The 17,372-nt window shown below is 48.5% G+C and overlaps 1 protein-coding gene across 1 annotated transcript in view; it reads left to right on the forward strand.

The window, feature by feature from the left end:
• Positions 1–11,639, forward strand: part of STK32B (serine/threonine kinase 32B) — a 333,967-nt gene extending 322,328 nt beyond the window's left edge. The window contains exon 12 of the mRNA XM_024741790.1: positions 9,721–11,639. Within this exon, the coding sequence (XP_024597558.1) occupies positions 9,721–9,859 (139 nt within the window). The 3' untranslated portion in view covers positions 9,860–11,639. The remainder of the gene's footprint in view (positions 1–9,720) is intronic.
• The last annotated feature ends 5,733 nt before the right edge of the window (positions 11,640–17,372 follow it).

The raw sequence follows: 17,372 nt of genomic DNA on the forward strand, positions 1-17,372 counted from the left end.
CGTTGCCCCGAGCAGTAAAGCACATGCTCTTACTGGGCTGCTCAGACTTAACTCATTTAAAGACCCATTTTACTTTCCCTTCAATCGGTTTTCTCTAGTAAAAAAGAGGTACCCTAATTTTTTATGTGAATATTTATAGGCCTTACGTGAAATGAGGCTATGTGTAAATTTGAAAATTATAAATAGGGCCTAATGTTCTGTTTTAGAATAAATGATGGTGGTGGTGGTGGTGGTGGTGACATTCCCACCGACAGTGTAAGAGAGCTACCTTTTCTCCACACCCTCTCCAGCATTTGTTGTTTGTAGATTTTTTGATGATGTCCATTCTGACTGGTATGAAATGACATCTCATTGTAGTTTTGATTTGCATTTCTCTAATGATTAATGATGTTGAGCTCTGAGCACGTTTAAGGTAGGAAGATCTAAGCTATGATGTTCGGTAGCTTAGGTATGTTAAATGCACTTTTGACTTTTAGGATATTTTCGACTTACAAGGGCTTTATTGGGATGTGTATATATATGTGTGTGTTTGTGTATGTATATATATATGTATGTGTATATATGTTTATATGTGTGTGTATATATATATAAAAAAAACACATACCTAAGTCCCATAGCTTAACCTACACAAATCGTGGCTCTAGGAGTCTCGAGAGGAAGATACCAGCATAAATGGTGAATTCTCTGAGACTACCATGGCTACAAGGGATGAAAACAAAAAGAAAACAGCTTCAGTGAAATGGAAACTTACTGCAGGACTCATGCAGCCACAGAAGTGCTGGAATGCAATGTGATCCCAAAGTAACTGGGACGGGGGCCAGGAACCTTGCCTGAACTCACTCCTTCCTCCTTCCGGTGATTTGTTTTTCTCTGCACATCAAAGTCATTTTCTTTTATTGTAAACCAGTTCTTTCTACACACTGAGCTCCAGAGTCTCCCAGTTCTGCCACCAAACTCAAGAAAATAGATAAAACAGGGAGTTGAGGAAAGACAAGAAGGAGAATGCTTTCCTGATCTCAAATTCGAGTACCCCAGGGAATGACTCTGATTGGTCAGGTGCTAGTCCCTGGACCAATCAAATCTGGCCATTGGAGAACTCTGGCTGGTGCTGATTGGGTCATGTGTCTGCCCTTAGGCCAATCAATAGCTGTGAGAGGGAGGTAAGATTTATAAAATCACTAGAAAGGCAAAATGATGGTGGTCCACTCCACTTGGAAAGTAAGGACGATAGCGTAGGGTAAATAGAGCCCAGGAGAGGAAGGAATAGGGAGTGACAGATGTTGAGGTCTGGGGAAGGTTAATAAAGAAATGGCAGGTGGTCCCTCTTGGCTTTCTGTCTGACCTCCTCCCTTCCTCTGGGCAGGTAGAACGTGGTAACTGTACATGGATGGGACGGAGGGATAGGGGACAGGGAGGGCTGGCTGCCCAGGCATGGAAGTACCGGCCCCAAAGTGGACACCAATTCAGGTCCCTTGGCCATCAAAGAGTTCATTTCAATCTGCAGCCCCAGGGTTTTCCCATGGTTACTCTCTGGCCCAGAATTGGACTGAGGCCATTATTCACCCACAGACCAGTGTCTGAATCTCCAGAACCCCTCTCTGAACCTAAAGAGGCACAAACTCCCAATCTTGGCGGCTTACAACAGCAAAGGTCTGTTTCCTGTTCATGGCAGGTTAGCTGGGGGGTGCTGCTGCCATGTCACCATCCCCATCATTCCAGGATGCAGACTGAAGGAGCATCTCTGGAACATGGCTGTGAGACTGACAGAGGGAAAGCGACTTCGGGAGGGTCTTGCATCGGCAATGCTCCAGCCTGATGGTAGCATTTCTACTCACACTCACGGGCCAGAACTGGTCACATGGCCGAACCCAGCCCCAGAGGAGCCAGGAGGTGCAATCTTGCTGCGTGCCCAGAGAGGGGCAAATCAGAATGTTTGGTGAACACCATTAGTGGCTACCTGTCCATCAGGCCCCCAACCCACAGAAGTGAGGACCCAGCAAGTCTCATCCTTAAGCCAGCTCAGACGTAAAAGCTCAGCTTCACCTCTAAATCTAGAGAGAAATCTACTAGTGCCAGTGTATAGGGAGGATCACTTAGTTGGGAAGATGGGAAGAGCCAGGTCCTCCATTTGAGCCCGGGGCTCCCCTCTGAAAAGATGTGTGACCTACCACCAGTTCCTCATCCTCTCTCATCCTTTTCTCACCCTCAGAATGGGTGCTGTTAATTCTTATCTGGAAGGGTGGGTGTAGGTATTAAATGAGGAGGTGCTGAGTGAGGATGAACTCATCAAATCTCAACCCCTATCACTCAGAAACCAGGGCTGCCATCCCTTCAATTTTCCCAGAGCTCATCCATTTGCAAAGGGGTATATAGAGAGGATGCTCAGTAAAATAATCCCCTACAATTTGCTATATCACACCCATGCCATAGCTGACACCATCCTAAGACTCCCTCAAATAGGTTTTGCTTCAGGCAAAGCCGATAAAATAGACAGAATTGTAATGCTTCTGGCCAAAGGCTGTTACTGAATTTGTGAGATAAGTATTGCATACAAGGTGGTCTTCCCAATAAGTGATGAGGTTTGAAAGCGGAACAGCCAGTTATACTGAGTTTTTACTTAAGGAAGAGACACCTCATGGGAGAGCAGAAACATGTTGTATCAGTCAGAGTTGCAGAGGAAACACTCCAAGGATAATTTATTTTCAAAGGACACTTTACAAAGGTGTGGCTGTAAGGGCGTCATAGAAGCTTGTGCAGTGAACTGGGGCTTCGGAGAAGGCAAGGTGTTCCCACCCGGTGGGTGACAGGAGGAGAGGGAGGTCGTCCAGGGAGAAGGCTACCTTGATTAGAGCAGCGACCTTCCAATGTTCCCAGCAGCCCCAGGTGACAGTGCAGGAAAGGGGCTGGGGACCTGATGCCCAAACTTGACTGCCCTTACTCCTGATTTCTGCCAGGGCTCCCCATGGGCCAAGCCCAGCTGGAAGCCCAAAGAGCTTGGGAGCTTTTGATACAATTCCTACAAGTCGGACTCCCAAGCTGGAGAGCAGGCGGGGAGTGGGGCAGGGTGGACCTGGGGGACGATGGAAGGTGGATGATGGAGGTCCAGGGGGCTTCCAAGAATTGAAGGAGTGTCCCATGAGAGAGAAATTAGAATCAGCTGAATAATTCCGGGAAGCACAACAAAGGCCAACGGGGAGGAGCTCTCAGGCAGCAGATTTCTCAGTTGAAATTCTATATGAAGGAAAAGTTTCTAAGGATTTGAGCAGTTCCCACATGAAATGGGCTATCTTGAGAGGTGGGCAGTGGGGTTTGGGTTAAGACTGGCTGGCTCTCTGCTAGGGATGCTGGAGGCGGGATTCCTGCAGTGTACAATTAGACCAGGTGACTGTTTGCTTTCTTCTCTTCAGTATCCACCCCCTGTCCCCAAACAGACAACCACTCTTCAATTTGGAGTGTTCCCTTTCAGAACTTTCTGGTAACTTCGACTCTGGTTTTTATTAACCATAGAGAAGCAGTGTACATAACAGCTACAAGCATAGCCTCTGGAATCAGACTGCCTGGTTTGGAATCCTGATCCATGCTAGCTTTGTGACCTTGGGCCTCGCACTACTGCCTCAGTTTTTCTCATCTGTAAAATGGGGTATTAAAACCTACTCCATATGAAGGATTGTTGTAAAGACCAGTGAGTTAACAGATGTTAAGCGCTTAACAGCCCCCCTACACAATCAGTCGGCACTGCCCAAGTGTTTGCTAGTAACATTAATTATGCACAAAATTATCAGACCAATACAGTACTGTATCAATTAAGTGCCACATCAAACATCATTTTGCCTTAATTCTTTAACGAACTCTTACGCATACACACAAAATAACAACCTATCAACTCCCTTGGCCACAAGAGAAAAAGCTCCATGCATGTTGACTCATGCAATCTGTTGTCCACGAGGGCTGTGAGCTCGCCAGTTCTAATGGTCATCCAATTTTTGTCCAGCTAAGACATCCTTTTACTCCATTTAATTGGGACTGGCATCCTTCCCCCCTCGGTGTGTTGAAACAGAGCCTGCCAACCTGTGCAAACAGGCTGCTGATGAGGGGTGGAAACCTGGCTGGGCATTTATCCCTGCATTCACCCACCCAGCCTTCCAACACACATTGACTGTGCACCAGCCCCAGGCTGGTCGCTGTGCCGGCTGCCGTGCAGCCACAGATGGCTTTCGGTGTCCCTTGCCCAGAGGAGGGGAGACCAGTAACCAGGCTGGAGACCCAGTTCCAGTTGCCATTTCCATGCCCAGCCTTCCCTGGTTTACAGGCCCCTCTGGACCCCACCATGACTTGTGGGGCTGGATTCCCTCCCCATGAGCCTATTGTCCTGTTTCACCCATTTCTGGGTCCTGACTCTCAGCCACTCTGTGTGTACCCCCTTCCAGTACCCTCCTCTTCTCCAGGTCTTCAGCCTTGATCCCCCAGAGCGAGGCCTGCAGAACCATCTGTGGGGGCCTCCTTGCTGGGAGACATTCATCAGAACTGTGGCAGGAAGTTAAGCTTTACTTACCGATCCTCAGTTTCTCCATCTGTGAAATGGGGGTGTCCCCACACTGCAATCATCATCATAAAAATCGTTGCCCTTTATAAAGTGCCTGTTACAGGGCAGATGGATACTATGCATTAGTTCACCTTCTCCTTTAAAGAGGTGGTGCTGTGGCCATGTTACAGGTAAGGAAACAGGGGCTTCAGGAAGCTGGATAAGTTCCCCCAGGCCCCTCAGCCAGTCACGGCAAAGGTGGGATCCTGATCAAATTCTGTATAGCTCCAAATCCTGCCTTCTCCCACCATGCCACACTGCCACGCCACGACTCCACACAGTCCAGGAGACATACAACCAGTGAAATGACATGAATAGGTGTGACGGCACTTGAAATGTTTCCCATTTTTAAAGCACACAGCACAAAGGAAAGCTGGTCATCACCCAGGAACAGGAGGCCAGGCCGCACCTAGGGTTTGATGTTGCAGATCAATGTTGGTATGAAACTGATTCCATCCTCGGGGTGTGAAATAGCTTGATTTGAAATTATTTGATTGCTAACCATTTTCTTTTAGTCCTATGTAGTGCTTTGCCTTTGAAAAATGCCTCCAGCCCAAATTATTACAAATTTTAAGGTGTTCCGTTCTTGTTAATCAAGGGTCTCCATCACAGAGCACTTCCTTCTGGAATCTAATGCTTGAGTTTGGGACGTTGAGAGCATTCACATCCATCCCTCAGAATTCTGGTCACAAAGCTGACAATTAATTTGATAAAGTGGCTGAGAAAATTAAATGTTCCTGCCATCATGGAGATAACTAGCCAGTTTGCTTCCGTAGACTTGGGCTATGTCTAGGAAGATATGTAAAATCCTTTTTCGTTTCCTCCTGAATTATAGATAGCTAGGCTCTGGGCTAGTCATGGAAGTGAGCTCTCGGGGCCAACCATATGGTTTCATATCATTGTCTTGGTTCGTGGGTTCCTACTTGAGCAAACTGAGACTTTCTAATTCCTTCAGAGTGTGGAAAAATCATTCCATGCTACCTTCCTTCCATATCCAGATTGAAAGGGATAAGGGTCAGTGGAAAGGGCAGGGGTCTTGGAGACAGAGAGCCCTGGGTTTGAATCTAGCCTCCCAAAGTTACACGGCTAGTAAGTGGCAGACCCAGGGATAGAACCAGACAGCCTGGCTCCAAACCCAGGCCTTGAATGCCAAGCCATACTGCTTCCTTCCAGAAGAGACTTCATCACAGTGAATGTTCACTGTTTGCTCTCTGTCCTGCTCCCCAGCCCCTTCAACTGTGAGCCTGGAACATAGAACCTGGCACATGGGTAGTGCTGGTAAAAAGGATGAGTGGAAGGATAGGGAAGTGAATGGGTGGGTGGGCATTGAGCAGATGGGAGGGTGGCAGTGATGAATGGAAATATGGGAGTAGATGGATGATTGGATGGGCAGAAGGGTGGTGGATGGATGGATAGATGGGTGGATGGATACTAGATGAACAGGTGATGTGAGGTAGCTGTGTGGGTGGATGGGTAAATAGGGGGTCTATGGGGGGAATCAATGGATGGGTGGATAGTGAATAGATGAAATGGATGGTAAGTGGATACTTGGATGATGAGTAGAAGGGTAGATGGAGGGATGTATCGATGGATGGATGGATAATGAATGGTTGAGGTAAATAGATAGGTATCTGTATAGAGGTACATGGGTGGGTAGGTGAATAAGTAAGTGAGTAAGGGGAGGTCAGTTAGGTGAGTAGGGATGGACAGGTGGGGGTGGGGTGGGACAGATGGAAATATGGATGGATGATGGTTGGATGGATGGGGTAGATGAATAGGGTAAGCAAATGAATGAATATATGGATAGGTGGATAGAAAGTGAATGGGTGGGTGGATGGTGGCTGGATGCTAAATGGTTGGTAGTAGGTGGGAATGCAAATGTAGTGGGAAGAATGCAGGTTTTGGAGCCTCCCAGAACTAGATTCGAATCCAGTTGTGTAAGCCCGTGGATGGATGCGTGGATGTCTAGAGAGGGGTCCATCCTTCTGGATTCTGCCTTCTCACACTGCGCCTGGTGGTAAGTTACAAGGCGCATGACTCACACCTCATTTAGACACCACTCTAGGCCTCCAGTACCCATGGTCATAGTATTCTTACGAATACTTATGACCCTCCATAGAGGAGGGGAGACTTGAAACAGCTGGTTCTACTCTTTTTTAAAAAGAATATCTTATTCCTTTATTTTGGCTGTGTTGGGTCTTCGTTGCTGTGCGCAGGCTTTCTCTAGTTGCGGTGAGCGGGGGCTACTCTTCATTGCAGTGCGCGGGCTTCTTACTGCGGTGGCTTCTCTTGTTGCAGAGCACGGGCTCTAGGCGCACAGGCTTCAGTAGTTGTGGCTCATGGGCTTAGTTGCTCCACGGCATGTGGGATCTTCCCGGACTAGAGTTTGAACCCGTGTCCCCTGCATTGGCAGGTGGATTCTTAACCGCTGCGCCACCAGGGAAGCCCCTGGTTCTACTCTTTGAAATAGCTCTGGCCAGAAGGAGGAGCTGAAGTGGCAGAAACTATCCAGCTCCAGAAAGGACTCTGGTCCACCATGCAGTATTGTTTTTACTTTCCGTGACTTACCTCACTGGTGTCCCTTCATTTCAAATCTCCTCCCTCGCCCCCTCCAGCTTCACACATTCCAGGCCAATCCTTAAAGCCCAGCTCAAAGTCTGCCTCCTGCAGGAAGCCTTCCCTGATCTACACAAGATTTCAGAATCCATCTCTCCCTCATCAGGGCTCTCTCATCCCTATGCTCCACTCTTTATTATGCAGTCTTTGAAGCTTTATTTTGCGTTATAATTGGGGAAGTTCAGAAATCTAGAGATAGTAATGCTGTCTATGCTATGTTTAGGCATTTAAAAGAAAATCTTAATGGCATTCATCTTTACCTTGCAATTTACCCAGAGAATTATGGGGCTTCACAGATTGTGAACCAAACAACAGTGTCCTACTTTGGAAGTAAAAGCATTTCCCTTTCACTCTCATAGATTTCTTAGTCATTTGAGTTTTCCCTAGTTCCGATCTGATTTTCTCTCCAGAGGTATCTGAGAGAGTCTCTGAATGTAGGAGAGGGAATAAAGGGCCAGGGGAGCAAGATTCCCAGGCAATCCCAGCCTTCCTGAGGAAGTCTGACCACCTCCCTTCCTCATCCTAGGCTCTCCCCTCCCTGCTCACTTTGGCCTCTAGATCCAGTGCCTCTGGGCCTCTGGACCCTGAGCCCTCCTCCACTAGGATGATATATTTTATCCTGACTACCTTTCCCAGTTGTCTTACCTGGAGGGCTGCAAACCTCAGAGGCAGAGGCACTGGGCACCTGGTCCTAGTCCCTGCAAGTAGACAAAGGACAGGAGGTTGGGCTTCCCTGGTGGCACAGTGGTTGAGAGTCCACCTGCCGATGCAGGGGACAAGGGTTCGTGCCCCGGTCCGGGAAGATCCCATATGCCGCGGAGCAGCTGGGCCCGTGGGCCATGGCCGCTGAGCCTGTGCGTCCGGAGCCTGTGCTCTGCAACAGGAGAGGCCAGAACAGTGAGAGGCCCGCGTACCGCAAAAAAAAAACAAAAAAAAACTAAAAATGGTGTTGCCATGTGATACAGCAATCCCACTCCTGGGCATATATCTGGGGAAAACTCTAATTCGAAAAGATACACGCACCCCCATGTTTGTGCAGCACTATTAACAATAGCCAAGACATGGAAGCAACCTAAATGTCCATCAACAGATGAATGGATAGAGAAGATGTGGTACATATATACAATGGAATATTACTCAGCCATAAAAAGAATGAAATAATACCATTTGCAACAACATGGATGAACCTAGAGATTATCATACTTAGTGAAGTAAGTCAGAGAAAGACAAATACCATATGATATCACTTATATGCAAAATCTAAAATATGACACAGGGGCTTCCCTGGTGGTGTAGTAGTTGGGAGTCCGCCTGCCAATGCAGGGGACGCGGGTTCAAGCCCTGGTCCAGGAAGATCCCACATACCGCGGAGCAACTAAGCCCATGCGCCGCAACTACTGAGCCTGTGCTCTAGAGCCCGCGAGCCACAACTACTGAAGCCCGTGCGCCTAGAGCCCATGCTCCGCAACGCGAGAAGCCACCGCAATGAGAAGTCCACGCACCGTAACGAAGAGTAGCCCCCACTCACCGCAACTAGAGAAAGCCCACGCACAGCAACGAAGACCCAACACAGCCAAAAATAAATAAATTTTTAAAAAATATGTAATACAAATGAACTAATTTACAAAACAGAGACAGGCCCACAGACATAGAAGACAAATTTATGGTTACCAAAGGGTGAAGGGAAGGAGGAAGAATAAACTAGGAGTTTGGGATTAGCAGTTGTAAACTACTATAAATAAAATAAACAACAAGGTCCTACTGTATAGCACAGGGAACTATATTCCATATCCTGTAATAAACCATAATGGAAAAGAATATGTAAGGAGTAGATAGGTAGATGGTTAGATAGAGATATATATAGATATATAGCTGAGTCACTGCTGTACACCTGAAACTAACACAACATTGTAAGCCAACTATACTTCAAGAAAAAATTTTTTTTAAAAAATTGTGCTCCCTTAACACAGTTTGTCATGGGGTAGTTTGTAAGTCTGGGTGCTCATCTGTTCAGATATTTCTTTGTGGGACAATTTGATCACTGTCCCTCTTCCCCATCATGTGATAAGCTCGATGAGGACAGAGAACCTGACTGCTTTGCTCGCCAGGGTTTCCTCTGCTCCCTGGCATGGTGACTGGTCCATCAGTGGGCATTCACTACACATACATGCGCGAATAATGTGTGGGACACACCCCTTTACCTACTGTGTCAACTTAGGCAAATTATATACATGATCTCCTGTGGACTTCACAAGGAGCCGTGATGTAGGTATTACTATCTCCATTTTACAGATAGAGAAACCGAGGTTCTGGGTGTTGAGTAACTTCAGATCCACACCTGAGCTGGGTGTGGATACCAGCCTGCCAGTCTCCAGACACAGCATTCTCGCCGCCTCAGGGGTTGTGCTTCCCCAGGCCAGCGCGACATGAAGGCTCCTCGGTCGCCCTGCTTCCCCAGCCGTGTCCCTGGACATCCCCCGCTCCACATCACTAACTTGGGTCTCTGCTGTGCTTGTCTGCAGGCTGAGGAAGCAGCAAGGGCAGAGCGGCCAGCTCTTGGACACAGAAGGCCGAGCCGGGAGCCAGGCCCAGAGCAAGCTCCAGGACGGGTGTAACAACGACATTCTGGCTCACGCCTGCTCCCGTGGCTGCAGCAGCTAAGCCACCACCTGTGGCTTTCAGCGGGACTGCACACACCTCTGCCCTGCCCACCAAAAGCCCCTCTCTGTGCCACGATGGTCCCTGTCTCACCTCTAATAACATCAGATGCAGAGAAGGAACCCTGGACTCGGAGCTGGGGAGCCTGGGTTCTGATCCCAACTGCCCGGCTGATACCTGCTTGACTGTGGACAAGCCTTGCCCTTTCTGTGCCTCAGTTTTCCACATCTGCCAAAGGGGTTAAACAGCTCTCTGCCCCACCTCTAATTACAAGGTTATTCAAAGAATCCAATTGGGTAGCGGACATGCAAAACCTTTATAAAGTTGTTTACACGGGCAAAATAAAACCTTAATATTTGAAGTGCACTCCCCTCCCCCAAAGCAATTAGACCAACACAACTTTGCAATTCGGTCCATCCTGACTCTTAAGACAGTACTTTCGAAAATGCAGCCCTCAAACATCTGATGTGTTAGCCCAGCCTATGGAAACACCATTCCCGAATCCTGGAGCTAAGCCGGAAGTGTCTTCTTTTGTCTTCTCTGTCAGGCCAGTCTTTCTGACCTTCTAAGATGGCTCTCCACCATCTCCACCTTTAATTTCAGTAGGTCTCCACTCCCACCCCACCCCTGGTGCTGGGATGGCCCATAGATGCCCATTCAGAAGGTCAAGTCACTGACCATCAGTCTCTCCTATAGAGTGTCAGCAGAGTTCCTCCCAAAACCCAGTTCCACAGCAGAACTCTGAGTCTCCGTCCCCTTCCAAGTTTTCTTTCCTGAAAAGGGGTTATGTCATCTCATCGGCATTGTCTTAAAGAGGGTCTCCAACTGCCATCCAGGAGGCTGCTCCACACTGATAAATTAGGAAGCACAGGTGGTTAGAAAGTGTAGGAGGACGGTGGGCTCACACAAAGAGCAAACTACTTTACGATCTGTTCAGGGAGCACTTTGTCTTTGAAGTGGGAGATGCTGTAGCATAGGGGATACAGCTTGGACTTGGAATCAGGACCGTGTCCAGAATCCAGCCCTGCTGTTTACTAACCGGAAGACCTCAGGCAAATCGCGTAATCCCTTGAGTGTCAGTTTCCTTGTTTTAAAAGGAGGATAATAAAACTAACCCTCGGGGGTTGTTGTAGGGTTAAAAAAAGATCCTGTGTGTGATATACCAGCACATAATACTCTGTGAATGGTAGCTGGTTTTTTGGTCTGCATTATGATCATTTGAAGAAACTTTCCTGTTTCATTCATTTGGCAGTCAGTTCTCTGTAGAAACAAGCCTGGTGTTTAAGATTCTTTGAACTTTTCATCCTGGAGTCTCTGATATCTGTACATTCCTCTGAAAGTTCAATTGTGTTTTTATTTTGCATCCAACTTTCACTTTTTACCTCATAAATCAATCCTTGGGACTGTCAAGGCCATCTCTTAGATTTCTTAAGAGACATTTTAATGTATTATGTGGTTTTATATTTTTATTTGAAAAAAGGAAAGAAATGATTATTGTTTTCCTCCTTCAAACCCAGGCTATTTCTAGATGGTGTTGCCCACATGTCCACTTGTCTTGCACACTTTTCATTCGTTGATTCCCGTTGGCACCATCCTGTCCCCTCCAGGAAATAACGGGGCTGCTTCTCTCTTCACTGTGACCCTGGCAGCACTTAGGGCCCCTCACCGGGTTGAGTTCATGAATTAGGGGCAGGAGCTGGAAGTAGCTCAAGATGCTGGATTTCCTGGCTCTGTTCAAGTTAGCCTTGTTCGTTGTTCAGAATAAACTATTTCTTGGCCATTCCTTCCTACAACTTTGTTCTTATTCAGGGTTGGGTTGGATGGGCAATGTCCCCTCGAAGACAAGTTTAATGAGGCACATAGAGACTGGGGGCGGGGAGGTGGGAAGGATTTCAAGTCAGTGATGTGTTTACTTTGCCCACAGAATAAAACCAAACTTGGCAATTCAAGGCTCAATCAGCTTGATCACAATTCATGTTATCATCATCACCATCATCATCACCATCACCATCATCATCATCATCACCATCATCATTGCCGTCCTTATCATTATTTTTAAAAATACAGAAGATTCTCCACCTAAAGAAAAACACTCTTAAAATCTCCTCAAATTACTGCTCAAACCTTTATATAGCACACACGTGGATGCAAATGAACAGTAACTGCTCTACTGTACAGATTCTAACTTAACTTGCCGCCTCCCTGCTTTTGCCCACCCTGCCTTCCCTACCCAGGATGCCTTTCAACTCCCATCTCTACGTGTTAAAATACGTGCCTCTCATGGGCCAATTCCACCTTTCCCATGATGCCTTCTGGGTCTCATGGCAACCCTAACCCAAGCCAGGTGTAATCTCCTCCACACACCCTCTCACGCATTTTCTCGCAGCTCTGATTGCTGCCAGCTGCACAACAGGGTTACGTTCGCCCATGGCTCATCCTCAAGCTCCTATGAGAGGTCTGATTCTCGTGCCTATCTCCTCTCATCCTCCATCTTCCGGTCCTAACAGTGCCTGTTTCACAGGAGGTAATCAATAATTTGGAATGAATGAGATAAATGCAAGCCCAACACAAACTCTCCAAGTGGGTGAAGCTTGCTTTTTGGCAGCCTCCTCTCTGGTCCCACTGCCACCTCCCCTGCTCTTTTTTTCTCTCTTGGTCCCAGTGGTTTCCCAGAGGCTGCCTCCCCCTGAACCACCAATGAGGTACCCAGTCCCCACCCCCAATCCCCTTAAGAGCATATCTCCTCAGTCTCAAGTTCCAAATGAGTTTTCCCTTCTCCCTCATCCAAACCCCCATTCCCAGAGTACAGAGCCCCAAGCCGGTTGTTGGGAAAGCAGTCCGATCAGAGAAACATGTATCCAAGCAAGAATTCGCATTAGGAATCACCTTATGATTTGGGGTTCAGGCACAGAGGGACAAGCTGTAAATTGGTAACACTGACAGGGCTTTCCCACCTCCACTGAAATATAACTTGGGCTTCTCGTGCCAGTAAGTAAAAATAGGTCACGTTTATAGTAATAGTAACCCCAAGCTGCATGCTCTGAGTCCCTTCCCACTTACTGGCAGAAAGTACAGTATATTGTCCGTAATCCTCCCCAAATTTGCCTGAGTGACCACAGCATAATTTCCTGTTAGCCAGAAGGGCCCCCTCCCCACCACTGGGGAGAAGGGGATCCCCTATGAATCCTCAGTGCCTACGGCTGTTGTCATTCTGCTGTGTTGACCATCCTGGTTCCTGGCCACCATGAGCCGTGACCCTCACCTACAGGCTTCTGCCAGAACACCAGCTGCACCCCTTTTCTTTCTCTCCAGCCTCTAGAGACACAGCCTGGACTTCTTAAAATCAGCTCTTCTAATGGTGGTTCCAACGCAAAGCTCTTGAGCTGTAGGCAACTCAGTTTTTGCCTTTATGCCTCCTCCCTCACCTTCTCAGAATACACGATGTGGCTGGTCCTGGGACGGTCCTGTGCAGGGACACACTGACCCTGGGGTCCCTGCCTCCTGGTGCTCCCTGGCCCCCTTGCCAGGGCTTATCTCTCAGCTTTCTTCAGGGACCCCTGTCCATCAGACTCACCTCCACTCCCATCATGGGTTGGTCCGCTTCCCTTTCCCGGGTCCTCGGCCCACAGAGAAATCAGCTCTTGAGGCAGGCAGCAGCTTCCATGTGCTGAAGTCTCCAGCGATGGCTGGGAGGCTGTTCCCCACTGGACACACTGGTCCTCTCTGGGGTGGGCATGAGCCCACCCAGTCTGATACTGGCCCAGCGAGAGCTGGCTCTGCAGTGGGAGATTTGGCTTCAAATCATGGCTCCACAATTCGCCGTGTGGCCCCACTGGGAGGCTCTCAGCAAGTGCCTACATCTCTGAGTGTCAGTTTCTGCACCCATGAGCAGGGCCTGGTCATTCCTGCTCTGCCTTCTTCATACAGCAGTTATGAAGGTCAACTTCAGGGCTCTAAGCGGGCACACGTGTTAACTCGTGTTACACTCATGCCGTGTAAAGCTGAAGTCCTCACCATGCAGGGCATCGCTTCCCACTTCATGAAGCTCTTCCCACACATTGTCCAAGTTGATCTCTGCAGACAGCGGTCTCCACCACCCACCCCCTTCGCAAGCCCTCCATCTCTGTCCCTTCCCATGCAGCCTACTTCAGGCTTCGGGTCAAATAGCTACCACTGACCTTCCCAGAAGCCACTACAAAGACCAGGCGTGAAGGGAGCCCAGCAGGCAGTGCCCCAGCCTGCTCGTCCCCCAGCTACTTGGTGGTAAAGTCAAGATTTGAACTGTCTGCCAGGATACAAACTTCATGAACTTTCTATTACATAGTGGAGACCCCACAGGGTTGGCTTGGGGGTGCCCTTCCCAGTCTCTCTTAGTATCACAAAGCCACCCCATTAAGGTGCTCTTTAGCTAAGCACAGGTGCATGCTTAACAAAAGCGGCCCTAAGGCAAATCCTCCCCCATCCCTCCAGAACGGTGCCCTGAGTCCCTGCTCTACAGAGATCCTGGAGCCACCCTGCCACTTGTCACTACAAGGAGACTCTGTCCCCTACCAGGAAACGCATTTGGAAGAGAACCTTCTCAGGGGGGACAGCACCCAGCTTCCAGCTCTGATGTGATGCTCCTTACCATTTCCACGCTGCTGTGAACCAGGTTTAAAACGCTTCCCAGTACATGGGTTGTTTGTGGCCCCTTGCTCTAGGAGGGAGAAAGAGGGTGGCCAGGGGATGGAATCTCTGAATCAGGACCCGGTCCTAGCACTTCTGACCTCGAGCATCCTACAGAAGATTCCCAGGGACCAGCCAAGCATGGAGTCCAAGGAAAGGTAAATGCTACCCCTTCTTCCTTTCTTGTGGAATTAAAAGCACAAGGAGTCGCTGGGAGAAGTTGCCTGGAACCCTTTACCTTGACAGGTTGCTTGACTTTGAGCCATCCAGGAAACTTCCTTCTCTTCAGGGAAGGGAGGTGTGTCAAGAGACTCCTAAGTCATCAGAGGGCTTCATTACTAATAACGACAGCAGTACCATAGCATCAGCAACTACTTGTGCTGCCTTTTGGGCCCCGTTTCCCTCAGGATGCCGTGGAGCAGGCCAGCAGACATGCACACGCAGTGGGATGCATTACACGAAAGGCACCCATGCACACGCAGTGGGATGCATTACACGAAAGGCACCCTGAGCTCAGGGAACCTGGAGGTTTTATAACAGGCAGTGAGCGCACTAGCCCTTTGCTCCCAGGGAGACACAGTCTCCATCAGCCAGGTTTGTCTGCTGCACAAACATCCTTGAGAAGACCTTCTAGAGCAGAAAGGCCATCAGTCTCACTTATAAGACATACACTGACACAAGATACCCATGGAGAGTTGTCTCCCAGCGTTGTCAAACTGTGAAGTTAGGACTCTCACACCACCCAGCCCGCGGGGTGTATGAATCGTCTCCATTTTACAGGTGACAAAAGTGCAAGCACCATATGTGGTAGTGACGTATGTGGAGGCCTCAGGAACAATCCTTGTGAGCAGCAGATTCTAATTCAGTGGGCCCCAAGTGGGGCCTGAGATTCTGTATTCCTAACAAGCTTCCAGAGCATGCTGATAATAATGGACCAGGGACCACACTTGGAGTAACAAGGATCTAGTCCCTTCTGTCCTCAGGCCAACCTGGCCACACCCATTTGCTTCCATGTGTCTACAGCTGCATTCAAACCACAACTGCAGAACTGATTATTTACAACAGGGATCAGATTGCCTGCAAGGCTGAAAATATTTATCGTCTGGCCCTTTAGGGAAAAAGTTTGCTGGCCTCTGGTCCAGGAGGCACATCTGGGACATTAGATGGGCGGATTGAGAATGCACCTTTGGCTTGCAACCGGGAATTCAGCCCCACAAGTTCCCCATGGCGAAGAATTTGCTGGGCCTTTTCCCAACTGTGGACGCTTGTCAGTGACACCCTTCCCAGTTGAGTACTGAAAGTCACTCTCTTTCTCTCTTCTTCTTCCCGGTGCCAGCAAGTCCCCCCAGCAGTGCTCTGTGTAGCGTCTCTGCTTTTGCAGTTTAATTTTTTTTTTTTTTTTTCGGTACACGGGCCTGTCACTGTTGTGGCCTCTCCCGTTGCGGAGCCATGGCTCACGGGCGCAGACACTCCGCGGCATGTGGGATCTTCCCGGACCGGGGCATGAACCTGCGTCCCCTGCATCGGCAGGTGGACTCCCAACCACTGCGCCACCAGGGAAGCCCTGCAGTTTACTTTGGCAGCAATTACCACACTGGGACAATTGAAAGGAGCTCTTTTGCCCCTTTCCTGTTTACCCATTTCTGTCCCCCTCTCACTAAGCAATTGAAACTAACTCCTGAATTATGCTTTCCTGAATGCATACCATGCCTTGTCTAACCTGTCGATCCTTTTCCTAGATAAAAAGAAGAATAAAGAATCCAGTAGTTAAGGAATGATTAGCTCTCTACGCCCCAACAACCCCCTAAGGAATCCTGCAGGCAGATCACACGGACAAGGTAACATCTGAAGATAGAGGGTCAGCCAGTCTGCATTCAATGAAGAATGATGCAGAACCCAACCTCCTGCCTCAATGATTCACTGAGATTCTTCCCCTTAAAAAACTGTCATGGCTGAACAGAATCTTCAGAGTTTGTCTCTGGACGTGAGTCCACCTTCTCCCCAGATTGCCGGCTTTTCTGATTAAAGCACCTTTCCTTTCTACTGGCACTTGCCTCTTGAATTATTGGCTTTTGAGCAGTGAGCAGCTGAACTTGAGTTTGGTATAACACAATGATGGTTATGTGTCCCACACACCCCACTCCAGGCTGTGAACTCCATCAGGGTTCACAGGCTGTGTATAGTTGGCCCCCCAGCACAGAGCTGCCTTAAAGCCATCTCTCAATGGACATGAAAGAAGTGCAGACACTCCCACCTTGGCACCGAGCTTGGGCCACATTTAGCAAATGCCTATCACTTTGACGATTCAGCCCACACACTGTGCCTCTCACCATTCACTGTCTGTCCCATTTCCTCTTCTGACCTCAAACATGAAACCATGGCTAGGCCTCTCTCATGTTTAATTACTAACTGTCACAAGGACCAAGCAGGTGCTTCTTCCTGGGTAATCACAGACAAACATGACTAATGTATTTCCCCCTCAAATACATTAATCAGTGTCTCTGCACTTCATTTTTATTCTCCATCCCCCCCCCCCACAAACACACACTTGCTAATTATTTCCTCTGCAGAGAGGATGGCAAGTTACACTCAGGCCCTTTGCAAGTGTAGAGCCTGCATCCTTCCTGGCCTTGTCTTCATTCTAAGAATCTATTTGTACAACCACCTTCTATGCTCAATTCAATGGCATCTTCTAAATAGGAGCTCATTTCACATGTCATGTTTAGTCAACTTAACAATTAAGGGTGAGAATGGGGGCGTCCTGGATGGTGTTCTGGCCAGGAAGAGAAAAACCTGAATCCTGTTTTGCTGATCAGCCCTTCCCCAGCTCCCCTGCTCCCCTCACAACAGG

Source organism: Neophocaena asiaeorientalis, unplaced genomic scaffold (assembly GCF_003031525.2).
Source record: "Neophocaena asiaeorientalis asiaeorientalis breed wild unplaced genomic scaffold, Neophocaena_asiaeorientalis_V1.1 scaffold218, whole genome shotgun sequence".
Taxonomy (NCBI): domain Eukaryota; kingdom Metazoa; phylum Chordata; class Mammalia; order Artiodactyla; family Phocoenidae; genus Neophocaena; species Neophocaena asiaeorientalis.